General features: G+C 37.0%; 3 protein-coding genes across 5 annotated transcripts in view; 2 read left to right on the top strand and 1 right to left on the bottom strand.

The window, feature by feature from the left end:
• Positions 1–6: 6 nt before the first annotated feature.
• On the top strand, positions 7–7,198 carry LOC112144287 (zinc finger protein 583). 3 transcript variants are annotated; one of them, XM_036216292.1, is made up of 4 exons: positions 7–156; positions 1,337–1,614; positions 2,025–2,288; positions 4,725–7,198. In XM_036216292.1, exons 2-4 carry the CDS (start codon positions 1,347–1,349, stop codon positions 5,939–5,941), a joined length of 1,749 nt encoding a protein of 582 aa, XP_036072185.1. In that variant the 5' UTR covers positions 7–156; positions 1,337–1,346; the 3' UTR covers positions 5,942–7,198. The 3 variants fall into 3 exon arrangements, with proteins under 3 accessions (XP_036072185.1, XP_024124536.1, XP_036072186.1); XM_024268768.2 differs by having other exon boundaries at positions 7–231; XM_036216293.1 differs by having other exon boundaries at positions 7–231; positions 2,025–2,292; positions 4,725–4,838.
• Positions 7,199–8,715: 1,517 nt separating this feature from the next.
• LOC112144288 (zinc finger protein 391) lies at positions 8,716–12,951 on the bottom strand. Its single transcript, XM_024268769.2, has 4 exons — positions 12,785–12,951; positions 12,062–12,293; positions 11,077–11,454; positions 8,716–10,397 (listed from the first exon to the last, which is right to left on the bottom strand). Exons 2-4 carry the CDS (start codon positions 12,255–12,257, stop codon positions 9,241–9,243), a joined length of 1,731 nt encoding a protein of 576 aa, XP_024124537.1. The 5' UTR covers positions 12,258–12,293; positions 12,785–12,951; the 3' UTR covers positions 8,716–9,240.
• Positions 12,952–14,980: 2,029 nt separating this feature from the next.
• Positions 14,981–27,109, top strand: part of LOC112144320 — a gene marked incomplete in the record, with an annotated part of 31,809 nt that continues 19,680 nt past the window's right edge. The window contains 4 exon segments of the mRNA XM_036216298.1: positions 14,981–15,340; positions 16,295–16,358; positions 16,532–16,640; positions 16,881–17,153. Coding sequence (XP_036072191.1) covers positions 15,062–15,340; positions 16,295–16,358; positions 16,532–16,640; positions 16,881–17,153 — 725 coding nt within the window.

Raw genomic sequence — 27,109 nt, 5'->3', positions numbered from 1 at the left:
AAACCAATCTTTTCCGGTTTGGTTACGGCGCTTTGTTTAGGAATGGTTAGTTCATGCAGAGGTGAAGACCAACATATTTTGTTGAAAAGAAAAATCTTCAGAAGGTGGACAGATCAATGGAAATATTCATAAAGCATTAGTCAAACTAAAGAGTCGGTATGTATTTTTGTTAAAGTCAAGAACAGCTACGAATGAAAAAAAGACGAATTCCAACACATTAGTCAAATCAATGTAAGCTTCGAGTCTCAGTGATTTAATCATTGTTTTTTAGACTTCTAAAACTGCTGTTTGAGTTCAACCCCTGCTTTTTGCAGTGCATAAAAACGTTAACATTATCCAGACGACAGCCGACCCGTAGCGTCCATGTCACGTGACAATTTTTAAAGGGCATCTCTGGCCATTTAAAAATGCTGTGATGGTACATTTCAATCGGTTATTAAAACCAGAGGTTCACACAATATATTTGTACCAGATATAGTTTTGCAAATGTTTTCCCAGCTTCACAGTTTCACTTACTTAGTTATTACCTTGTCTGACAGTCTCTTCACCTTTAGAACATGTTTATCAAACTCCTCCTTCAAACCATTCCTCTATCAACCTCTTTCATGTTGGTCAACATCACAGATGGTTCTTTCTTAACCAGGACAAGAACTGTTCTGGTATGAAAGTTCTGTTTGGTCATTTGTATGATTGATTTGATGTTGGTTCTATGTCAGATGGACTTCCTGATCATTTTCCTGTGAAAATAGTCCTGCTTAAGTATATTGAATGGGCTCAAAGAACATTTAATTAGGTTTGGCTGAAACAATGCAATTTAGAACTGAAAGCAAATAGTGAAATATAAAAAAGATAAAAATACAAAACAGCATCTGTTGCAAAAAAACATTATTTTTCAAATTACAGTTTTAGGTTTATAGTTTATTTTGAATTCAAATTTACAATTAATTGATTTATATACATATGTATTTATAATAAAATTTATATCTGAATTTCCCTGAGGACTTCCAAAGGGATTAATAAAGTATTTTCTATTCTATTCTATTCTATTCTATTCTATTCTATTCTATTCTATTCTATTCTATATTTCCAATATTTCTTTGAAGTTTACAATGTGCTCTTTTGAGTTTTAAACTGTTCTCAAATTGTCTTTTTATTTGCAATGTCTTAATTTCAAATCTGCCACCTGGTTTTTCATTTTCCTCAAGCTGATTTTTGATTTGACCCCACAAATCTATTGTATAACTAAATTTTACATGTTGACAAAAATAATTTTAAAATGCTTTTATCATTTTTATTCTTCTCTATATGATTTTTCTTCTGTGGTTTTTGTTTGCAGGGAGTACAGGATGAAAGGCAGTTCTAACCAGCAAAAAGTATCCACTCTGGACCAAGCAGAACCAGAACCTACACAATTCAAAGAGGAACCAGATGAACTCTGCATTAATCAGGCGGAAGAGTCACTTTTGCTGAATCAGGATGCTGATGTACATGTGGAATTAAAGTCTGAATATGAAGAAAATTTTGGAGATTGTAAAAAGATGATGTTTCAGTTCAAGGAACTGTCACATTATCATCAGAGGATTAGAAATGCTGAGACAGAGTTACACAAAACAGGTAAGTCGAGTGTAATTGATATGAGTTTATTTTCTTTCTTTAGGGATAAAGAAAACATCTGGGCACGTTTATGTCTAAGCAATTGTTAGTCAAATGTAATTAAAATAGGGTCTAAACGTAACTTTTTTCCCCCACTGTTTTCTACGTTTAAAAATTATATTCTCACTATTCCATTAACTTTATATTTATTTATTTGTTAGTTGTCTTAAATAGTTAATAATAAAAGTTGTCTCTTCATATACAGCAGCTACAATACAAATTAAGATGCTTTGTTTAAATTATGTTCTTTGTAACTTAAAATATCACAATTTTAATATAATTTATGTTTGTGATGCAGTGAACTCCATCAGTTTGTGTATTTTTTCATTTATTTTTTAAAGAACCTTTACTATTCTTTGGTCTTCCCCCAGACGTTCAACAGCAACATCTCTGTGAGGATGAGGATGAATGGCACCTCCATAAACAGGAGCTACACACCATTCTGGACCAAGCAGAATCAGAACCTCCTCAGATCAAAGAGGAGCCAGAAGAACTGTGCAGTGACCAGGAGAGAGAGCAGCTGCTTCTGAATCAGGGGGCTGATGTGAAAGTCGAGTTCAAGTCTGATTTGTTGGATCATCAGCATCAACCGAGGAACATCATCATGATTCCTATAATAAAGCTTGAAAGAATAGGTATGTAAGTAAACTGTAACTGTTCTGACTGTCTTTTTTTATTCCTACAGTAAAATATGAGAAAGTCACTGTTTTCTGCTTCTGTCAGTGAGTCTATAGTGTTTAGAATCCTATAAATTTGACATGTACAAGCATCTGAAATTGAATTACTGTATTGACCAGTGTGCCTGTTGATCTGAACTTTTTACCTTTTTGATTCTGTTGTCTCTAAACCAGCGGTGCCCATTCCTGGTCCTCGAGAGCTACCACCCTGCCTGTTTGCCTGTTCCAGATCTCCAAGCCCTACCAGCTGCTGTTTAGCTCAGTCAGATGTCCTTACATTCTGATTCAATGAACACTCCTGGTCCAGGTAATCAGCAGCAAGCAGTGCAAGGAGAGCTGGAAGACAGGTAGTGTGGCAGCTCTCGAGGACCAGGAATGGGCACCCCTTCTCTAAACAATAACATTAGAATAGAACTAGAAAGCTGCTTAATGTAGAATTCAGAGTTACTCGTAACATGTGCTAAAGAGCTATAAGCAAAGGAATGCGCGTAAAAGCACATCAGATAGTCCACGCCTGTGACAGACTGTTGCAGACGTATAGGAACATTAAAAATATTTAATCAGATGATGAGATTAACTAATCCACAAACTTACTTTTCTGGTTTGGGTCAACTCCAACAGTGTTACACCTGTTTTCAGCAGTTAGCATAGTCCTAAAACTTAATTTATCACAACATTTTTGCAAAAAGTAAGCTGACCACGGCCCCAAATACAAGCCCAGTGACCGATGAACTCAAAGACATCTAAAAAGGAATTGATGACTTGGCTGAAGATGTGACAGACATGAAGATCCAGAGATAATCACAAGATTTGTGAAACAAAAACACAAAGTAACTTTATTGAAGGATGGAAAAGAACTGAGGGGAGCTGACGTCCACACAAGTGAGTTTCTCACCAAAAGGAATGCAGAAATGACCAGAAAAGCCAGATCTTTGAAGAAGCAGAAGAAAATTAAAACCACTTGTGAAATTGGTTTTAATTTTCCAAGCAAAACTAATTGAGGTGGGATTATATAAGACACATACACAGAGATAGACGCTAGGTTGAGGGGTTTCCTCTTGTTCTAAACATTTAGCTGGAGGTGGCTACAGTTCTCCCAGAATGCAACTGGCCTTATACTGACTGATAGAAGATACAAATGATTGTATTACACTCATACTTGCTGCTCTCCACTGGCTTCTTGTTCATTTTAGGATCCAGTTTAAGGTTTTATTAATATCTTTTAGAGCTCTGAATGGTTTACTTTATTGTATTTATCAAAGAGTTACTGCAACCATTCACTCCAGAAAGAAGTTTTGTCTTTGACTAAGTTTCTTCCCAAAGTTCTTCACTCAAAACTTAATTTAAGGGATAAGAGATAGTTTGCAGGAGCTGCTTCTGAATTAATGGTCTACACATCAGAGCCGCTTTAACTCTTTGTGGTTTCCTTTAGGCATAGATTTTTCTTAAAACACACTTCTTTTAAATGTCAGTTAAGCTTGACATGTATTGCATTTTATATGTTTATACTGCATTGTTCTTATTTTTTATTATGTACATCGGGGGTGTCGAACTCAATCGCACAGAGGGCCAAAATCCTAAACACATCTTAGGTCGTGGGCCGAACAAGATAAACATTTATTGAACACACTAAAACTAAGTTTTTAAAACTTTAAAAACTAAACCTTTTAAGAATACTATGAATCAAAACAGCCAGAAATGATATTCCCGAATAAATCAACTTAAACCTTAAATAACTTTCAATATTTTACTCACCATAAAAACAGATATTTTTCCAAATTATTCAAATTAGAAATAAGCGCGAGATAACATCGGGCCAATAATAACAGTAAAATAAAATGATCTAGAGGACCGGATAATTATCTGGCGGGCTGGATCCAGGCCCCGGGCCTTGACTTTGACACGTGATGTACATGGTTATTTTGCTGCCACTGAAAGAAGTTTGTCTCTTCATGGGTGGAGAAGAGTTTTCATGTTTTTGTAGAAATGATACCATCACCAACCAGAACACTGGGAAAAATGTGGTAAAGCTAGAGAAGCAGGTCAAAGGTCATCTGAGTGCATACATGTCTGTAGGAACACACTGGAGTGTGACAGTTGCTGCTGATTGATGATAGAAAAGTAAAGTTTCACAGTTAAAATTTTAAGAGAGGTTTCCCTTTTTAATTCAGACTAAACTGAGACAGTAAAACCAGAGCAACTAAGTTTATTTTGGGTGATTGTCCTCAATATACTATAAATACTGTGAGTATCATCCACAGGTGGTTTCTCCTCCAAGCTCTAGTCCTCTATCAGAGGACTGATAGTTAGATTGTATTAGATATTGGGACTGAGTCCTAATATATAATGCTTCAGATGTTTTCATAGTTTCCTCTTGAATCTTTGCTTCTGCAGATCTATCAGAGAAACACATTTATAAGGAGACTGAAGATGAGCAGCTTCACAGGAAGGAGGAGAGGAGTTCCAGTCTGGATGAAGAGGAACCAGAGATTAAAGAGGAGTGGGAGGAGGTTTACATCACTGAAGAAGATGAGCATGAACTGAAGCAGGAGACTGATGATTTTATGGTCACTGAGCATGATCAGGAAAGGATGGATTCTGAACCAGAACCAAGTGAGAGTCCAGTTCTGGAAGAAAACACTCAAATCAGAAACAATGATGCTGTGACTGTCCAGCTGGACTCTCCTTCATATTCTCATCTGAAGCAGAGCCCACCTGTCATATATCAGTCATTTTCCTGTGACACATGTGGAAACATTTTTACTCAAAGTAGTGATTCGGTAGACACATCTGAAAGCAATTATTATTGTAAAGTTTGTGAAAAAAGTAACACTCAAAGTGCTACCTCAAAAGCCCATATGAAAACCCCTACAGGTAAGAAAGCTTTTTCTTGTAAAGTATGTAAAAAAAATTTCACTCAAAGAAAAAATGTAAAACTTCACATGAGAATACACACAGGTGAAAGGCCGTATTCGTGTAAAATCTGTGAAAAAAGTTTTACTCAAAATTCTTCCTTAAATGTCCACATGAGAATTCACACAGGTGAAAGGCCTTTCACGTGTAAAGTGTGTGAAAAAGGTTTTACCAAAGGTAGTGACTTAAAAACCCACACTAGAACTCACACAGGTGAGAGGCCTTTTTCATGTGACATTTGTAAGAAAGGATTTATCCATTCAGGTGGATTGACCTTACATATGAGGACTCACACAGGTGAAAGGCCTTTTACGTGTAAACTCTGTGAAAAAGGTTTCATGCAAAGTAGTGCCTTAAAGGCCCACATGAGGACTCACACAGGTGAAAGGCCTTACACTTGTGAGGTATGTGAAAAAACCTTTTCTCAAAGTACTAAATTAAAAGCACATATAAGAACTCACACAGCTGAGAAGCTTTTTCCATGTGAAATTTGTAAAAAAGTTTTTGTCTCTGCCAGAAATTTGGCCTATCACATGAGAACTCACACAGGTGAAAGGCCTTATTCTTGTAAATTGTGTCAAAAATGTTTTACACGAAGTAGTTCTTTATGTGCGCACATGAGAACTCACACGGGTGAAAGGCCATGTCAAATAAGCCAAAACGCTTCTGTCACACTAATTGTTTTGCCAACTTCATGAACACCCACACAGGTGAAAGGCATCAGTCTTTTTTTCATGCTCTTCCTTAACTGTCCTCATGAGAAATTGCACCAATGGGAAGATTCTTCGTTTGTATCTTTACCGCTAACGCAACATTTCACAAATTCTGAGAAAGCATTGTTTTACACCAAAAAAGAAAATAATTTTCCTCAATTTTTAGAATGTTCCAAATAAAGTAAATACGATTACTTTCTATGCAGGATTCACAAATATGGGAGATAGATTTCTCACAGATTTTTAGTAATAGAACAGTTTCATTGAATTGTGAGATTTTGCCTAAGAGTATGACATATGTTTGCAAGTACAAAAGTACTTTCCTTTCTTGAAATATTTAAAAATACGTCATCAAACATAGCTGTGCTTAACTACTGACAATGATTTAAAGTTTCCCTCCAACAATATATTTTTTCTATTTAAAAAAATTCCTAGTGGTCTTTTTTATTATGATTATGCCATTTTTAACCAAAATCAAAAAGTTTTAAAGACATATTTTCTGAGTTGTAGGTGGGATCGTTTCTCCCGCTAGCTTCTGGCACCTCACTAAGCTAACATTAACAGCAAAAAAGAAATGGTGATCACAATCAGAGCTATCCAACTATACAGTTTTGAGCCAGATGGCAACTCTGATGAGAAAAATGAAGATGGAAATTGATCTATTTGTCTGCAAGTGGATGCTTAAGAACTTTGACTCACCCTTGGCATGTGCTGCCTCACAAACTTGAGCTTATCTAAACTGCAGGCTTTCATCTGTTCCTGATCCATCATGATTTTAATAAAGAAATACTCAGAAAAACAGGTTTAATCTTGAATTGTTTCAAACAAAGTTTATACAAAGTTACTGTCATATTGTATTGTTTAGATTTATATAGTGTGAATTATTTAAGTTACTGGAAAAAAGACAAAGAAGTAGACTTAAATAAGCATTTGCCTTTGCCTATCCCCTTGTCAAACATGTATTTATTGAATTCAGTTTGTGACATTTATCTTATGAAAGGTGATTGCATTGATTTTTTTCTAAGTCTGTTTTGTAATGTTTATATGTTTGAAAATAAATCAAAAATCAAATCAAATATATGCCCCCCATCATGAGAAAAATGCTACAATTTCATGGAAGTGGGTCTTGAAATGTGTTTGGACTTTAATTAAATGTATAAATCTTTAATAATTAAATATAAATTATGGTGGTCTGTTTAAGTTCATAGCAGATATGAAAATAAAGCACAATGATCTCAAGTATTTGCCTTTGGTATTACTTTCATTTGTTATTTTTCAGAAACATGGGATTATTTGAGCATGTACCGAATTAGAACTTTTAGGGGTGTAACAATTAATTTTTTAAAGATTTGATTCATATCATGATTTGTGTTTGATGATGGGTTTCATAATTGCTTTTGGTTGATTTTGAACTGTTCTATTTGATCTGATTCACTGACCTCATTTATGGAATAGTCTGCCAGAGGACCTGAGAGCCGCAGAGAGCATAGATGATTTTAAGAAAAGGCTCAAGACCCATCTTTTTTACCTGGCTTTTAGCTAATTTTACCACTTCGATTTATTTTTATTTATTCTATTTGTTTATCTATTTTATCATGTTTCATGAAATTACACAAATGTATTAATGTTTTATATTAAAATTCCTTATTTTATTGTTTATTACTTTTTCTTTTCATTCTAATTTTTAAATTTGATTCATTCTTAACTTTTATATGCGGTGCTTCCTCATTTGGGTCCTGTCTCACTTGGTCGGCTACTGTTCAGCCATTGCGGCTTTAGGTGGAGACCTGCATCGCCGCCTAGCTGTGGTGAGGTGGGACCCCACCTGTGATGCTGCGTTTGGCTGCCTTTGCAGCTGTTCAGTGAGAAGGAGGTTCCAACTATTAGTTTCCAACAACCAATTTACCTGCTCTGCCTATTTTCCTATTGTCTATTTCTATCAGTTAGGGAGTGAGTGGTGAGAAAGGGGTGGGGTATTAAAATTAAAATAAAGGGGGCTTTATTTTAATTTTTGTGCCTGTTTTTATATTATTCATACTGTTTTGCATTTTTTGTAAAGCACTTTGTTTTATTCTTTTATATGAAAAGTGCTATATAAATAAAGATTGATTTGATTTAATTTGATTCAAACAACATTTGTAGAGAGATGAGTTATAAAAATGAAATCATGAGCAGAGTACATATTAAAGGTCAAAAACATTTAACATGAGAAAACAAATAACTTTACCAAAAGTTGCTTTAGAAAAAAATATATAAATCAATTTATCTTAATGGTCAGAAAAAGAACATGACCTACATGCACTGCATAGAACTGGAACCAAAGGAAATCAGAGTAGTAGATCTTAATGTAACAAATGTAATTTTGATGCAGCCATGGTGCAGCAGTAGGGCGCTCGACTCCCGATTGGAAGATTGTGGGTCCAGTTCCTGCCTTGCCCACCCATGTGTCGAAGTGTCCTTGGGCAAGACACTGAACCCCGAATTGCCTCTGGTGGAAGGTTGGCACCCTGTACAGGGCGTTCTCCTTGGATAGGCTCCAGCAGTTCTGGTTCTGAAGATAGATGAATGTTAAGATTTAGGTTCCTGCAGATCTCTTAGGGAATCCACTTTGTGAAGAGGAGACTGATGATGAACGGCTTCTCTGGAACCAAGAGAGGAGCTTCAGTCTTGAGTAATCTTTTGGTGTCGGGGGTGGTCGTGGTGGTGGTGGGGGGGGAAATAAAGAATCATAATACGGATAACACTGATAGCCATGCATGGGGTTGTTGTACTTTGTTTGTATAGGTGTGATACCTTTGAAAAAGTTTTGAAAGATTATGATTTTTAATCTTCTATTAGTGAAGTATTCACACATCTCTTGTGGCAAAGTCCTGCCTTTGCAGAAAAGTGGGTGGGATAGGCTCCAGCAGCCTCAACAGGGATTGAGTGGGTTTAAAAGATTGATGGATATTGATGAAAAATAAGCATGATGGAAGCATTTTGGAGTATATTACAAGAAAAGACATCTTCCTTGTGTCAGTTCTTATGTAAGCTTTTATTTTTAACCAAACTGAGTAACACATTTTTCACACTTAACAAAAAATGGCTTCTCAACTGTGAGATTCTGTGGTCTTTTGATTTATTACTTTGAACACAACTCAATTCATACATTACGTGTGCAAATTCTTGTGTGAGTCTTCAGATTACTATGTTGAGCAAAGACTTTTCCATGTTCCACAGGAACTGTCTTGTGAGATTCAGATGACCCCACTTTTAATGTTAACAAGCCAAGGAGAGCGGAAGGGTTACGTGATGTGACTTATCATGTGATGTTTCAAACTCCTTCCGTGTTTAAATGCTTTCTTGCAAATTTCACATAAAAAAGGCTTCTCACCTGTGTGAGTTCTCATATGGGCTGTTAAGATACTCCTTGTAGAGAAACTGCGTCCACACACTTCACAGGAAACAGGCCTCTCCCCTGTGTGAGTCCTCATATGGGCTTTTATGTCACTACTTTTAGTGAAACCTTTTTCACATACTTCACAAGTGAAAGGTCTCTCACCTGTATGAATTCTCATGTGGACTTTTAAGTGACTACTTGCAACAAATTCTTTTTGACATACTTCACAAAGAAAAGGCCTTTCACCTGTGTGGGTTCTCATGTGAGAGGTCAAATTCCTAGCGTATGTGAAAATCTTTTTACAAATTTTACATGAAAAAGGAGTTTCTCCAGTGTGATTTTTCATGTGAACCTTTAAGACACTTCCTGTGATGAAACTTTGTCCACATACTTCACAGGGAAAAGGCCTCTCCCCTGTGTGAGTTCTCACGTGGACATTTAAGATGCTACTTTTAGTAAAACTTTTTTCACACACTTTACATCTAAAAGGCCTTTCGCCCGTGTGAGTTCTCATGTGGACACGCAGGTTTGCACATTGCATGAAACTTTTTCCACACACATCACAGGTAAAGGGTCTTTCACCTGTGTGAGTTCTCATGTGGACGCTTAAGATGCTACTTTTGGTAAAACTTTTTTCACATACTTTACATGTAAATGGCCTTTCACCTGTGTGCGTTCTCATGTGAGTATTCAAATTACCACGCTGAGTAAATTTTTTTCCACACGTTTCACAGGAATGTAAGCTCTTAGGGGAAGGAGAGTCCACTTGGACAGTCACAGCATCACTGTTTCTGATCTGAGTGTTTTCGTCCAGAACTGGACTCTCACTTGGTTCTGGTTTGGAGTTCATATTTCCCTGATCACATTCATTGACCATGAAAGCATCATTCTCCTCCTCCAGTTCAAGATGCTCTCCTTCCTCTCCAATGCAGACCTCCTCCCACTCCTCTTTGATCCGTGAAAGTTCTGGTTCCTCTTCATCCAGACTGGAGCTCCTCTCCTGCTTCCAGAGAAGCTGTTCTTCTTCAGTCTCCTCTTTATAAATGTGTTTCTCTGAGAGGTCTGCAGGAACAAAGATTCAGGAGGAAACAAGTAAAAACATCTGACGTACCAGATAAGGACTCTAACAGATTTAAAATAAAATCGGTGCAATAATATAATCACAGCATTTATTCACATTATCCACAATTTTGTTTTATAACAGCGACTCGAACATTAATGTTAGAAAAACTAGCTGTATTAGGCGTGGACCAGACTGTTGTTCTACAGAACTTTTTCATCCACGTAAACTCGAACATGAAAAAGGCAATGGAGCATGAAGTTAGTTTAATATGCAGTTAGGCCTTGAAAAATCTCATTGCCAGGGCTTCTTTTGAATATTTAAGTATCAAGTGTAAGGTATCAAGTTATGTGAGTTTTCATGTGGTGTTTCAAACTGCTTGGGTGTTTAGAAGCTTTCTAACAAATTTCACATAAAAAGGCCTCTCATCTCTACAAGTTATCATGTGATAAAATTATGGTGGTACTTTCTATAAAGCTTTTATGACCATTTTTGCAAGAAAAAGGCCTCTCACCTGTGTGAATTCTCATGTAGATTTTTAAGTCACCATTTATAATGAAACATTTTCCACATATTTTACAGGGATAAAGCATTTCACCTGTGTGAGTTCTCATTTGGACTTCTAAGTTTGCAATTTGAATAAATTTTTTTCACATAGTTTAAAACAAAAAGGTATTTTACCTGTGTGTATTCTCATGTGAACCATTAAACTATCCCATCGAGTAAAAACTTTTCCACATGTTCCACAGGAAGGTGAGCTCTCGTTTGAAGGGGAGTCCGTCAGGACAGTCAGAGCATCACTGTTTCTGATCTGAGTTTTTGCTTCCAGAACTGGACTCTCACTTGGTTCTGGTTTGGAGTCCATCTTTTCCTGATCATGCTCATTGACCATAAAAGCATCGGTCTCCTGCTTCAGTTCAAGCTGCTCCCCCTCCTCACAGATGAAGTGCTCATCCTGCTCCTCTTTAATCTCCTCATCTGGACTGGAGCTCCACTCCTGCTTCCAGAGAAGCTGATCATCATCAGTTTCCTCCTTAAAGACGTGTTCCTCTGAGAGGTCTGCAGGGACAAATGTTGTGCCACATGTTGACTGAAAACAGGTGTAGAAAATTCAGCATTTTACAAAAAGAAAAAAATGAACCCTGAAAAATCACATGGTCTTAAGTATTCAGACCCTTTTTTAAGTATTAAGTTTATGCATCCTTCAGCAGCAACTTTCAGACTCAAGTTTGTTCTTAGAGAAACTTACGCAGCCCAGATGAACCTGGACCTTCTTCTCCCGCTTTGACTATGATCACATATGCCAAAATGCTAACTCACAGCGACCTAAATGCCAGTTTTTCAGCAAAATTGGCCAGTGACCACACGGCCACATTTGTAATCAGGTAGTGGCAGTCGGTTTTAAGGAAAAGTTCAAATTGAGCAGTGACCTGATTTTTTTTTTTTTTTTTTACATCAGGGAGTGGCTGCCCAGAACACCTCAACAGTAAGCAGCAGCCACAATCAGTGTATGAGTGTGTGTGTGAATAGCTGGATGGGACTGTGACCCTGATGACCTTTGGCATTTAAAAAAAGGCAAAAGAGCTATATACAAGTACATGGCATTCACCATTTGTTTCAAAAATAATAAAAACATTCATTATCAGAAAAGTTAAAGTTTACATACCTATTATTTGCAGCTTTTTTACAGGAATCCTGATTATGCTCAGCTGATGTTGCAACAACTCAGACTCAATCTCCAGCTTCACACCTGTCTCCTGGTTTAGGGCCAGCTGTTGTCCTTCTTGATCACTGCACAGTTCTTCTGGTTCCTCTTTGATTTGTGGAGGTTCTGGTTCTGCTTGGTCCACAATGTAATTCATCTCGTGTTTACAGGGGCTGCCATTTGTTCTGAAATCCTTACAGACAAAAACCAGAAAACAAAGTTAGCAATTAAAAATAATAATAAAAAAATCAACAATTCTCTGTTTTTAAAAGAAAAATTATGTAATAACTATACAACAAATTAATCAACGTTCCTACTTGAGTCTTAAGAAGATCTATAGCTGCAGCCAAGAGAAAATGTTTTAATGGTTTCAAACATCAGATGGGGTTTTATCTGCAGCACAGACTGACAGTTTCTGCTCACATGATTATATGTTGTCTTATTTTTTATTTCATACTTCAGTCCTCCATCAATGACAACTACAAAATGTCTAGAAATAGTAACTAATTAAATTAGTGTAGCATTAGGTAGACTCCAACATGATTGGATTCGTGCACTCTTTCAGTGCTTATAGTAATAGACAATAAATGGACTATATGTCAATCAATGGTTATAGCTTTAGTGTAAGAGCTGTGGTCAAACATTACTTTTGTTTTCATTTATCACACATTATATGTTACATACCGACGGTGCAGTTTGGTTCTTGTTTTGTGAAGATTAAGCCCAATCCTTTCATGGATAAATATCCCCAAAACGGACAGTAGCTAATATAGCAAACCAAAATGACCACAAACAAAGCTAAAACCGGAAACGTTTTCAGACATGATACCGCCCTCTAGCGCCACGGAGTGTAAGAACAAATCTGATCTAATATCAGTTTTGTTACCTTCAGTTGTACTTTGCTGAGAAACTTTAGAATTAATCTGAAAGTTTTGAATTTTAGAAAATCCCTAGTTTATTTTTATCATTTATATATATATATATATATATATATATATATATATATATATATATAATCTTTGTCTTCATTTTATTATTTTTATTTTTTTCTCTTTCTCTGCTTGAGTGTATCATCTATTGTTGGTTAAGACATTAAAAAACCCCAGTTGTACTGCTAAGATTTGCTCTTGTTCTAGTTCTACACAGCATATATTCATACAGCCAGAGGTGAAAGTAGATTGTTGTTTATGCTGGTGTTATAACGAATTATACCAATGTGAATCTCTTTAATAGCAGTAGATTAGGGGTGATAAGTTCAGTTTTATAAATGTTTAATCAACTAATTGATTTATCCAACCAGATCAGTTTGTCTAAGGCAATTTTTAAATTGAATCATATTGACTCATACCATTATTAAATAGCTTCAAAAAATAAAAAAAAGGATGATAACCAATTGAGGAAAATAACATTTGGATGCACATAGTTTTTTTTTTTTTTTTTTTACTTATACCTTAAAAACGACCAAGTACCATCACAGTAGACAACACACATGTGATAACAACAAAAACTAATTAACCACCATAACAGTCCAATCTGTGGAAACACTGATTTTGGCAAAGACATGTGAAAAAACAGTCTGGTAGAGTGCTTTAATAATGTTCCCTTTGGATTATTTTGATGTGAAAAAAAACAACAACATTGTGCTGAACTTTATGCAACTAAAATGTGAGTGGGTTTGACATTAATTCTTGCTTACTTGTTTGTTCACATATTTAATTTACACTCAATAATTTAGCAAAAAATATGGTATCTGGTAAACTTCTCTGTCACACTGATTGAATTTTTGACTAAAGATCAAATCAAATAAAATCAAACTTTATTTATAAAAGCGGCTTTCATACTTAGTACAACTCAAAGCGCTTTACAATTAAAAACAAAACATACACAGTAAAAGCCCAACCCACCCTTCACACACACACACACACACCCTCCCCAAAACGCATACACCCATGACCCCACACACAATGAAAACTTAGGGGAGTAAAAAAAAAAAAAAAAAAAACTTGTAAAACAAACTTGAGGCTTGGCTCTGCTGTGAGGAGATGGTATGGAGGATTCTATCATACCAGGAGCCAGCTCGGACAAAAGAGCATCGCCACGGCGCCAACCCAGACTGGGACAGCCACGGAGTCCACTCCACAGCTGTGAGGCTGCAGTGCAGGACTTCGGCCGCCCCAGCAAGGGCGAGAACCACGGCAACGACCCCAGACCAAGCAGACAAGCCCTGATATGATAGATCCCACAGGAAACACTGGGGTTAAAATGATAGTAATATAATAAAATGAAATACATAAAATGTATGTAAAATAAATAAAATTGAAATTGAGATTAAATGCATAAAATATTAAATAAAATCCATAAAGAAGAAAGATAAATGAATGAATAAATAAAATAAATAAATGATTAAAAACTAATTTAATAAATGAGCAGATAAGATCAACTAAAAGCAGAATTAAATAGGTGGGTCTTGAGTCTCTGATCGTATTCTAGGTCAGTGAATCAGATCATTCAAAATTATCAAATATTGACTATAAATTGGATTGGCAACCACAAATTATGATATGAGTCAAGTTATTGTAAAAATGAATCATTACAGCGCTAATGCAGAAACATGTAGCCGTGAATAAATCTTCACTTTTGTTTCGTCACTGCATTATTCTATTTTAATGACTTTTCAAATATAAATTATTTTTCTTTTTGGAATGTTTCATTTCTACCATTGCATTCGGGTTTATTTTGAGCTACTAATCACAATAATATTTAGAAAACTATGAATCTTTCATAGTCAAAATCAGACCAAGGTATTTGATTCCTTACCAGTAGGTGGCGGTAATGCACCTTAAGCATCATCCCTAAAACAACACAAGTAGGAGAAAAAGAAGAATGTGTGACGTCACAGTTACTCCTCCTCTCGTCCAACTGTAGAGCATTCCTTTATTTTTATATCGAGTTAGCTTTAGCATGGCTCGTAGGTGTGTAGTCCTCGGTTGTCAAAAGTCTAATGGCTTACACAACTTTCCAGTCGACTTGGAAGTTAGGCAACAGTGGTTTAGTGCAATTGGCATTGAATCCAGCGACCTCCGTCCTGGTGATGGGATTTGCAATGAACATTTCACTCGGGATTGTTTTACTAACTTCATCGAGGTTGAAATGGGTTTTCTTAAGCGCCTCCGACTAAAGAGCCATGCTGTACCAACGCTTGCTCTTCGACGATTGAGTCGCCAGTATCGCCGTTTGGAGGTAAGTTTGCGAATACGTTTAGCGAAAATTTGGTTTATAGTTCCATGCGTGTCCCAATATTCATACTGGTTTTATGATTATCCTAGCTTCGCCGCAGGTGTGGTGATAACTGAAACGTGTAGTTCACCTTTCAGCTTATCCCATCAGGGGTCGCCACACTGTTACCGAAGTGAAGTTAGTTGGATATTGAATATTCGGCAAACATTCGACAACTTAAGGCTAAGTATTGGCGGGGGGACCGCGAAAATGTATGACTAAAAATAGAAAAAGAATTAAAAGTGAATCTAAGTTGCTGACCCCGATAGATCTTAGTTAATTTCATTATTCTAGAGTTATGTTGAGCAATTAGGTATTAGAACTTAAAAGCTATTGGGGAAAAAAGGCAAACATTGACAGTTAAAAAAAATGACTAAAAATAAAAATGGCATCAAAAGTGAATCTAAGTTGCTGACCCCGATAGTACTTAGTTACTTCCAGTATTCTAGAGTGATTTGGACCAATTAGGCCCAATAATTTAAAAGCTATTGAAAAAGAAACTTATTTGTTGACGCTCTCTAACCACAAACAGAGCAAATGTCTGCTGAATACCCTATATCCAACTTATTTCACCTCGGTTCCACAGTTTCACATCAGTGATTTGGCAGAGAGTTTTTACACTGGATGCCCTCCATGATGCAGCCCTGCATTTGAACTGCACAGGGGAACCCTGTTAGGCAGGAGCGTCAAGAGTCTTGCACAAGGACCCAATCTGGATTAAACTCAATGCATGCACTGGGGATTTGGAACCCAGATTTCCTGTGTGGCAGTCCTACAGTCAGCCTACTGAGACATCCAGATATGCGATTGTGATATTAACATAGATTTTTTGCGATTGTAATCTTTGCAGGCTATATATATAATAGGCTTCATATAAATTTCAAACACGTCTCTTACTAACAAATTCTCTGTTTTCAGCCTAAAGTTCCTCAGGAAATTGGCTGTCCCACTGAACCAGTCACATGCATCTGCAAGTCTGAAGGTCTCCAAACTTTATAAAACAGTTATCTTTATACCTGTGTATCTGGGTTTTGTATCCATAGATGTATAACTTGTTTTAAATTAATAATTATTTTTGTAAAGCTACACAAGCAAAAGTTCAAAACAGAAGTGTATCATGTGACACTGGGATCTTGACAGAGCATTCTTTTTCAGAGAGTCGCAGGGCTTGCTCGATATCATTAAAAAGGAAGAGATTGGAATGGTCCACTAATGGTTCGAGCAACCAGATGGATGGGGGTCCAAGCACTGAGAACTCCTCAAGGTAAAGAAATGTGTGTCCGAAAAATGTAACATTGTGAGATAAATTAATAATAAAATCAAATTAAATTTGTTTGCCACCATTTTGGAACTCAAGGTTGCCCTGAAAATTATTAAAAAGACTACATTAAAAAAACAAGCAAGGTTAAACCAAAATAATAAAGCAATTGGATAACAGTGACTTGTTGTGATGCAGTAATGAAATATTTATCTTGTAATTTGTTTTTTCCTTATTTCCACATAGCACCTGTGAAGTCTCTCCTTACAACGGGAAGAAGTACATTGTTAATGAAGACCAGTTGCTGAAGCTTTTCCAAAGGTGTCCAGTTTGCAGCCAGACCTGCACTATTCAAAAATCAACAGAGGGGACTCTCCTCCGTGTCAATCAGCGGTGTCCTCACTGTGACTACCATGATGAATGGTCCAGTCAGCCCTTGGTTAATAACACTCCTGTGGAAAACAATCAGCTTGGTGCTCCCGTTCTTAACAATGGTTCTTCATCTAGTCAGATATCCAAGGTAAGCAATTGTAAAACATGTGTTACCTATGTGTCATTTGATTTGATTTTTTTGTGTTAGTTCTTGGAGGCTTTGGTTCAGAGCACATTTTCAAAAGCATCAGCTTCTCAACCCACCATTACCTGGCAATGGAAGCTCGAACAGGGTGAATATGTTATCCCTTGTGCTCTCTCATGGGGTCCAGATGACCCTCACCATTATATTGATGACAAACGGGACAAAGGTGGACAGAATGTTGCCACGGACCCCAATAAAGATGAAAAAAATCTTTGAAAAAAAAAAGTTCAGCCCGCTGTCTTGTGGGTTCCAGATGACCCCACTTTTAATGTAAACATATCTAGGATAGCACAAGCTCATACAGTCATGGCCAGAACTTTTGAGAATGGCACAACTATTAACTTTTCCAAAGTCTGCAGTTTCTTGGAAATGTAAAACAACATTTCCACTGCATTCCAGCCTGGCCACAAAATGACTAGCTAACATAATTCTCAAACAAACCTTTTGATACTTGTGAAATTCTTCTAATTGTATGTCATTATACCATAGAAACATCTGGCAAACACCTAAAAACCCTGAAGGAACAGACCTTGTGGAAATGTAATATTTGTGTCATTCTCAAAAAATTTGGCTATGGCTGTAGAAACAACTGCTTTGAATCTTGACATGTGAGCTGATTGTTCAGATTAATATTCTTTTTTTAATGAACTGACTGAACATTAAAGTAATCTAGCTAAACTTTAAAAAACAACATGTTTTTTGGTCATTCAGCAAAATATGGGATGGATATTCTAAATCCTATGACTGACATTCAGGCAAATAACATAAAAGATATTCAGCTTGTTCAGATTAAAAAAGGGTGGGCAATGGAGATATAACACATTTTTTTTTATATAATGTATGGTGCTGATCTCTTTGATCTTGAAGACACAAAACTTTTTTTATATGCAACTTAGAAAATTATGATTTTAAAACGAGACATTTTATTGACAGTTTATGAAAATTTTAAACTCAGAACAGGGACTTTTGTTCTCATATAACTAAGATTGATGTTGAGATTTTTTGGCGTTTTACGCTCCATGTCGCTAGAGAGTGGTGTAATAATGCCATGTCTTACCTTTGCAGTTTCCGGTTTTGAACATGTGTTTATGGTTTGTTATCCATCAGCTAATGTCAGAAAATAATTCTCAATCACTTAGACTGAAGGTAGTATTCTCAAAACAAGAGCCAAACTGCACACTCGGTATGTAACTCCAAATGAAAACAAAATGTGACATTTGGTTTGACTCCAGAAGTCTCTTAAGTTCAGAGCTTTAGTGAAGAACCAAAACAGTACACGAGTTCAAGGGTAGAGAATAGTTTTAAATATACAACAGTGTATATTTATTTAGTAAGTTATATTACAAATAATTATTTCATGTTTAAAAAAAAATATTCTAGTTTACCACAACTGCGATCTGTGGTCATACTTTCTCAGATGTTTTACAGCAACATGTTTGTTTGTGAGAAGTAAATGGCAGCTTTGTTATCAGGAGAGGAACTCCAGTCTGGACCAAGCAGAACCAGAACCTCCACAGATCAAAGAGGAACTGTGTCAAAATCAGGAGGAAGAGCAGCTGCTCCTGAACCAGCGGACTGATGTGAAGGAGGAGATTAAGTCTGAATGTGAAGAAACATTGAAAGTCTGTGGAAACATCATGTCTGACTTCAAAGAAGAGTTGGATCAGGACTGCAGCCTGCAGAACACCATCAGAATCCCTGAAATAGAGCTTCAAAGACAAGGTATGTAAACTCATGTTCTGGCTAAAAAATCCAAACAGAAACAACTTTCTCAAAGTTTTTTTGTGTAAACATGAAAGTTGTTGACCAGGAATTATAAATGACATTTTAAACATGTAGTCATTAGCAAACACTTTTGTTCTAAGTGACTTACAATTGAGATCTAACCCAAGAAAGTACAACAGAAGCAGCAACAGCATTTTTATCCAAAAGAGAATAAGGTTCCTATTGGAGGACTGAAGGATCATAGTGCAGTGAAATGATCATGATGCTATTGTGTGACAATTGTTAGTGTAATTAAAAAAAATATATTAAAGATGGACTTCGCAGCACATGGATTAAGATTAATTGATTTTTCATTTGTTGTAGTGGGATTTCAGGGTTGTGACCAACAAGATTATTTTGTTAATTGTGTCAATAAATGAAAAAAATGCAGATCTTATGAAGACTTCACATGGACTTCTTTCAGCTTAAGGTGGAAATTTAGTGAGTTTTTCCCCATCAGCTATAGGTTCACTTTGCATGATGAAACAACTATGAATGTTAAGATGTCTGTATAAGTTTATCCTTTTTAAAGATAATTTTGTTCTTCTGTGGGTTTTATTTGTTAGGAGGACAGACTGAATTGCATCTTGTTAGCCAAAAGAACCCCAGTCTGGACCAAACAGAACCACAACCCCCACAGATCAAAGAGGAACCAGAACAACTGTGCATTCAACAGGGAGAGCAGCTGGTCCTGAATCAGGAAACAAAAGTGGAGGTGGAGATCAAATCTGATTTGTTGGATCAACAACATCACCTGGGGATCATCGTCAAGGTTCCTGTAATAAAGCTGAAAAGAATAGGTATGTAAACTTGAAGTTACCTGACAAAGAATGTTTTCATCATTGTCAATCAAGTGATAAATGTCATGTACTCGTATTACACTTTTCTACCTTTTAAATGGTCAAAGAGTTTCATGGTCACAGTCCCATCCAGCCACATAAACACATATACACATTTAATTTTAATTCTCAAGACCAAAAAAATATTCACTGAAAAGTTTTTTTTGTTTTTTTTAAAGCATAAACACACTTTTCGTTATTGGGATTCAAACTCTCCTCCCCAGGAGAAGCAGGATTGCTGACAACTGAGCTAACATTTTTCATATTTTGCACTGCACGGTTGATAAGTTGACACGGCTTCACAGTGTTTAAAACGTAATGATTTCCATTGTTAAGGGTTTAAAAAATGGGCCCTAGTAGTCTGCAAACTTCAACAGTAAAAGAGACGTTTGGGCAAAAAGATGGCGCTCCCCTCGGAGGGCGACGTCGCTGGGTCAGCCTCCGACAGGGCTCTCTCAGGAAAACGACAGGCCTACACGGATTCGCGGCTGACCACTTAGCAATTCTGCTCACACCGGTTTACAACAAAAGACTGAAAACAAAGCCAGTTTCAGTCAGAATCATTAGCACCTGGACTGATAAGCTAGCCGGGGTGCATGCTGACATCTTTAATACATCACTATCCCAGGTTGTTGTACCCACCATATTCAAGACCTCCACCATCATCCCAGTTCCCAAGAGACCCGACACATCCACTCCTAACGACTTCAGGCCGGTGGCACTCACATCAATCGCCACGAAGTGCCTAGAAAAATTAGTCCTCAGCCACATCAACAGCATGGTCCCAGAAACAATTGCGTATTGCCCCAACCGATCAGTGGACGATGCAGTAGCAATAACCCTCCACCACACCCTGCACTACCTAGAGAGCAGCAGAGCAGATGCCAGGATGCTCTTCCTGGATTACAGCTCTGCATTTAACACTATCCGCCCAGGCCAGAGATCGGCAGCCCTTAACAGTAAAAGACCCATTTGGGCTTGTTTTCTACTGATCAAAACCTAGAAGGAGCCGTATAGTCTTTCTTTAGCATTTAGGGAATTTGGATTTGCATTCATGGCCATCTTTTTTTTTTATAAATATGAATAATGTCTATTTTTCGCATGTCATTTTTTAGCATTTCTCAAAATTTGATTTTTTTAAAGGTTTTCACCTTTTATCTTTAGCAGAGGCCAAATTAGCGAAAAAGCTAGCTCGTTGCCTAATTACTAGCTGAACCCCAAATTAGCATAAAATTCCGCATTATATTAGATCAGCCAAAAATGTTAGCATGTTAATAAAATAAAAGCTAAACTCTAAATTAGCCTAAAAACTCAAGTAGAAAACAAATTAGCCAAAAATGTTAGCATATTACTAAAAAATTAGCTTAACTCCAAATTAGCATAAAACATTTCAGTAGAGGCCAAATTAGTCAAAAAAAGCTAGCTCGTTGCTCAATGACTAGCTGAGCTCCAAAATGGCCAAAAATTCCTCAGTAAACTAAATTACTGAAAAAAGTCCGCCTGGTACTAAAATAGAAGCAAATTTCTAAATTATCCCCAAAAAAACGTCAGTAGATAACAAATTAGCCAAAAAAATCTGCATGCTGCTAAATTATTAGCTAAACCTCAAATTAGCATAAAACTTCTCCGTAAACTAAATTATCCAAAAATGTTAGCATGTTGCTAAAAGAATAGCTTATCTCCAAATTTTTGAAAATTACCATTTTATCTTTTTTCACCCAGGGAGCCACCTGGAGCTGCAGGTTGCAGACCCCTGGCCCAGACAGACTGATCGAGAAACTGGCAGACCTCAAAGTTCCCACCCCGACCTGCAACTGGATCCTGGATTTTCTAACCGACAGACCACAAGCGGTGAGGATGGGAGGACGGCTGTCGGCTGAGCTCAGGGTCAGCACAGGAACCCCTCAGGGCTGCTGCCTCAGCCCCAAACTCTTCACCCTCTACACACATGACTGTGTCTCCAGCCAGGACGGGACTGTCGTCAACAAATATGCGGATGACACAACCATCTTGGGGCTCATCAAAGGTGGAGACGGGTCAGCATACAGGACCTTGGTGGATGACGTTCCGGTCTACAGTGAGGAAAATGACTTCATACTAAACACAGACAAGACGGTGGAAATAATACTGGACTTCAGGAAAAATCCTCCCCCTCTGCAGCCTCTACTCATCAGAGGGACTGAAGTGGAGAGGGCAGACACCCACAAATTCTTGGGACTGCAAGTCTCTGCTGACCTAAGCTGGACCACCAACACCAAAGCCGTAGTGAAAAAAGCACAGCAAAGGCTTTATTTCCTCAGGTTGCTCAGTAAGGCAGGACTGCAACAAAGCCCCCTTACTCAGGCCTACAGAGGGCTCATCTAGAGCGTCCTCACTGCAGGGATCACTGTGGTACGGAAACACCACACAGGCAGAGAGGAAGGCTCTGAAAAGAATCTTGAAAACTGCGGAGAGGATAACCAGGACAAAACTTCCTTCCATGGACTCCATCTACGAGCAGCAGTGCAGAAGAGGGTGCTGATGAAGCAGCAGATCCAACGAAACTTGCTGTTTACCTTCTATCACTCCACCATTGAGGGCATGCAGACTTAGGCCGTGTCAGTTTGGCACTCCAGCTGCACGATGGCTGACGGGAAGAGACTGCAGAAGGTGATAAAGAAAATCCTTGGCTGCCCACAATAACCCCTATCTACACCTCTTGCTGCCTCACCAGAACCAAAACATATTAAAAAATCACACCCACCCCGGTCATCACCTCTTGAAACTGCTGCCTCTCGGCCGAACCCGTCAGGACAATCAATCTAAGAGAAAGTTTCTTCCCGAAAGCTGTAACTGCACTAAATGCCCATTTCAAACCATAAACCTTTGAGACTTGGACATTCCTATGCATTCTCTTGCACATCTGCTTGTTTCTGGTCACTTTATTTCTTCACCTTATTTCTCGCATTTGTTGATCCTTTTTGGCACATTCACTTGTAAAGTAAGGTGTTCTTTTTTTTTCTATTTATGTGTTGTATACCTCCATCCACATTGAAGTGAGGGGTACCTAGAGTTCATTGTAACAGATACAATGACAATAAAGGCATTCAATTCAATTCTCATCTACTCCCAAAGAAGACGCAAATGTTCTGTGTAGAAAAAAAAAAAAAAAAAAGTTAATTCAGGAGTAAACAGGGGGTTGGAAATGTGAAGGTTTGAAATATCCCCTACAGAGAATAAAAGTTATTTACTAAACTTAAAATATTTGCAGGATAATTGCAGAATACCATAAACTTCATGGCGGAAAAGCTGGGGAGAGACATTACTAAAACCTAAATGAGTGCAAGTAAAATGAATACTCTTCATTTCAAGCTCAGCTTTAGGTATATAAAGAGAGAGATCCTCACAAGAGCAGCTTTTATGAAACAAAACTGGAGAATATAAATTAATGCTCTGATCCAATAATGACACCAATTAATGTTTTGTATATTTTAGGGAAGAGTCGCAACATCTAAAGTTTTGGGATGTTTATACTAGTTTCCTTCTGAATCTTTGTTCCTGCAGATGTCTCAGAGAAACAAATCTTCAAGGACGTGACTGAAGCTGAGCAGTTTCTCTGGAAGCAGGAGAAGAGCTCCAGTCTAAATGAGGAGGAACCAGAGCTTCCACAGATCAAATAAGATTTGGAGGAGGTCTGCATCGGAGAGGAAGGAGAGCAGGTTGAACTGAAGCAGGAGACCGATGCTTATATGGTCACTGAGGATGATCAGGAAAAGATGGACTCTGAACCAGAACCAAATGAGAGTCCAGTTCTGGACGAACACACTCGGATCAGAAACAGTGATGCTGTGACTGTCCAGCCGGACTCTCCTACACACGAGAACTCACATTCCTATAAAGAATGTGGAAAGGTTTTGACTCTCGTGGCAATTTAAAGACTCACATGAGAATGCAAACAGGTTAGAGGCCTTATTCTTGTAAAGTATGTGAAACAAGTTTCACTCAAAATTCTATTTTAAAAAAACACGACAACTCACACTGGCGTAAAACCTTTTTCATGTAAAATATGCGAAAAACATTTCAAGCAAAGTAATGCATTAAAAATTAACATGAAAATTAACATGAAAAATCATACAGGCTTTTACTTGTGAATTATGTAAAAAAAGCTTTAAGCAAGGCTTTGAATTAAGACTTCACATGAGAAGTCATACAGGTGAGAAACCTTTTATTTGTGAAATATTTGAAAAAAAAATTCTTCAAGTAATGATTTAACAGTCCACACGAGGACACACACCGGAGAAAATTCTTATACTTGTAAAATCTGTGAAAAAGGTTTCTCTGAAAATAGTAGATTAAATATCCACATGAGAACTCACACTGGTGAAAAGCCTTGTAACTCTAATGTGTGATAAGTTTACTGTGTCTTAGAAAGCTTACCTAAGAACTCCCACAGGTGAGAAACCTTTCTCCCAATAATAAAACCCTTCCACAGGCGCAGCCACATTAGTTAAAGGCGCCATTCTTTTAAAAAGTGGAAAAAGCTTTGACCGATCATGTGACGGCTCAAACATCCGAGGAACCACAGCTTTATATTTTTTTTTTTAAAAGAGGAAAATTTGTGCTTATTTTTTATATACTTTTTTTTACACACTGGCCGTATGTACTGTATTTTTGAAAATCACGTGCTAATCGTCACTTTGTTTTAGGGGGAAAAAATATCAGTTGCAACATCAAATTACCTTAAATTAGCGTTTGTATCAAATTTAAGTGCGTAAGACTTAAATGCCTTTTTAATGTCCATAGTTTAAATGGTAAACAATGGTATTAATCAGGCTTAAAAACAGAAGTAAATAGTTTTAGTTTTCCAGCAGATGGAGACTGGAGTGCCTTAATTGACTTTACATTTTGTCCTGTTATAAATTTCCCCCTTTTTATTCATTTTCTTTGTTTATATGGACATCCTCAGGTTTTTTTATGTATATATTGAGTTCAAACATGTTATTAGAGTTTTGCTTTAATAAAATGGGCCTCAGTGAGCAAATATTTTGAGTGTGTTTATATCTGCAAATAGCTTTTGAAATACTTTGTACATGTTTTATTAAATATATGATTTAAAGTTTAAAAAAAAGATTTGCAGGCTTTTGATAAGTTTTCTGTTGTTGATTCACGTTACCTCATTTTATTTAAGTCTTGTTTTAATGCCAGAAACAAATGAAGGAGAAAAGCTGCATGATTCATTAATAAACTATTGTCTTTATTGTAGTTAGAATACAGCTTAAAGACCTCAAGTTTAAAGATAATGATGGTTAAGATGAGTGTTTTACATCCAGTCGCCACACCAACAGATTAGTCGACTAATCTAAAAAAATAATCGAAGATTAGTCGACTATTGAAATAATCGTTTGTGGCAGCCCTACAGGTAAGAATCAGTAGTACTCTGGTGTCCCAGAAATACCCCCCATCTTTGTCTGCAAGCCAACAAGTAATCACAATACAAACAACCAGTTAACGCTTATTTTTATGAGGATTAATGCCAGTCTCCAAGATAGAGATAAGAAAAAGTACAGAAACAAAGAGAGTGAGTGTGAATGACATTACCATGGGAGAGAAGTCAACCCACATGTGTCAAAGTCAAGGCCCGGCCCTCCATGTAATTATATCCAGCCCTCCAGATAATTTTATTTAATTGTTATAAATGGACAGTTTTTTAGACTATTTTGAAATGTAGTTATTTTTTCAATAGAATTTGAATAGAACTGCTTTATCAAAAACTGAGATGCCTTGAAATGACGAGTGATATAATCAGCAAAGGTTGTGATTAACAGAGTCAAAGGCTTTATAAAAGTCTAAAAAGAGTATAAAACTATCATCAGAAACCAGGTGAGTAATCTAGAATGTCAAGAACAAGACGAATATTGTTGGAGATGTGTCTGTTTTGTACGAATCCAGATTGTGTCTCTGCAATAACTGAATTTAGAACTGATTTAAGTTTTTGGCAAAGACAGATTAAAGAATCTTGTAGACATATTGGGCACCAATTGTCAATGAGAAGTATATCTTTTTTGGATTTTGGTACAAGGGTGAGTACTCCTTGATTTAACATTGGAGGGAGGATGCCTTTTTCTATGCTCTGTACAAACACCTGGGCAAGGAAAGTTCCCAGTTCTTTCTTCTTTAGCTTAATTATAGAAATAAGAGACTCATTCAGAAACCTTTTCTTGTACTATGTCCAGTTTAAGTAGTGAGTTATTTAGAATCCAATAAGCTTTCCTGTTTTTGGGCCTAGTCTCAGATAATTTAATAGAAATGGTTTGGTTGGTTCACTTTCAGCTTATCCCTTTCGGGGTCGCCACAGCGTAACAGCACCCACTGTTTGGCATCAGTGATTTGGCAGAGTTTTTACGCCGGATGCCCTTCCTGACAAAACCTGTACTTGAGGGGCACAGGGACCCAGTTAGGCAGCAGCGTCAAGGGTCTTGCCTAAGGACCCAATCTGGGTGGGGATCAGTGGAACCCAGGGTTTCTGCGTTGCCAGTCCTTCACCTAACCCACTGAGCCACCCAGCCGCTAGATAATTTAATAGAAATTGCTTTATGACCTGTTAGTGGAAAAGGAAAAATGTTAACTTCAATATCATCTGCACTTAAACAATCAGACACCAGCCAGTAATCAATGTGAGATCCATCATTATTACTCCAGGAATAAACAGAATCTGATTTTTCTCTCCAGACATCTTTTAGTTTATATCTCTGCATGAATAAATATAAGGGACTGTTGGAAGTTATCGCTCGTGGGGGCCATCTGCCAAACTGATTATTTAAAAACTTAATAAAATCCCCTCTCATTAAAATAATAGCATCAGGAAATTTGTTAAGGCCACAAATTATATCATTTTCAATCAAAGAAAGGAGCTGGGAGTTTATATGTTAATAATGCATGGATATTATCATGAATACATCATGTCCTGACTGTCACATTTGCTCTGTAGGATGTCACCTTCAAATTTGGTTTTAACTGTGAGAGGGCCAGCTGAATGCTGGCTACCATGTGGTGGGTATATATTTTCACCCCATTGACACTTCCAGAAGTTTTTGTCATTACTTGTAGAAGAAGAAAAAAAAAATCAGTTTTTAATTGTTTAGCAAATAGGAACAGTGCTTTACGTTTGATTGTGTTTTTTAAACCCCTGGCATTCAAAGAACCTAAAGTTAAATACAGAATTTAAAAATGAAAAAAAGAAGAATGAAAATTGGGATTGGGATATTGGGATTGGTCAGTCTTATATCCTCCTAAGTCCCAGAAAAAAAAAAAAGTTT

Source organism: Oryzias melastigma, linkage group LG17, assembly GCF_002922805.2.
Source record: "Oryzias melastigma strain HK-1 linkage group LG17, ASM292280v2, whole genome shotgun sequence".
In the NCBI taxonomy this organism is placed as follows: domain Eukaryota; kingdom Metazoa; phylum Chordata; class Actinopteri; order Beloniformes; family Adrianichthyidae; genus Oryzias; species Oryzias melastigma.
Note: the sequence above shows the minus strand (reverse complement) of the source record. Positions and strands in the feature narration are given on the sequence as shown.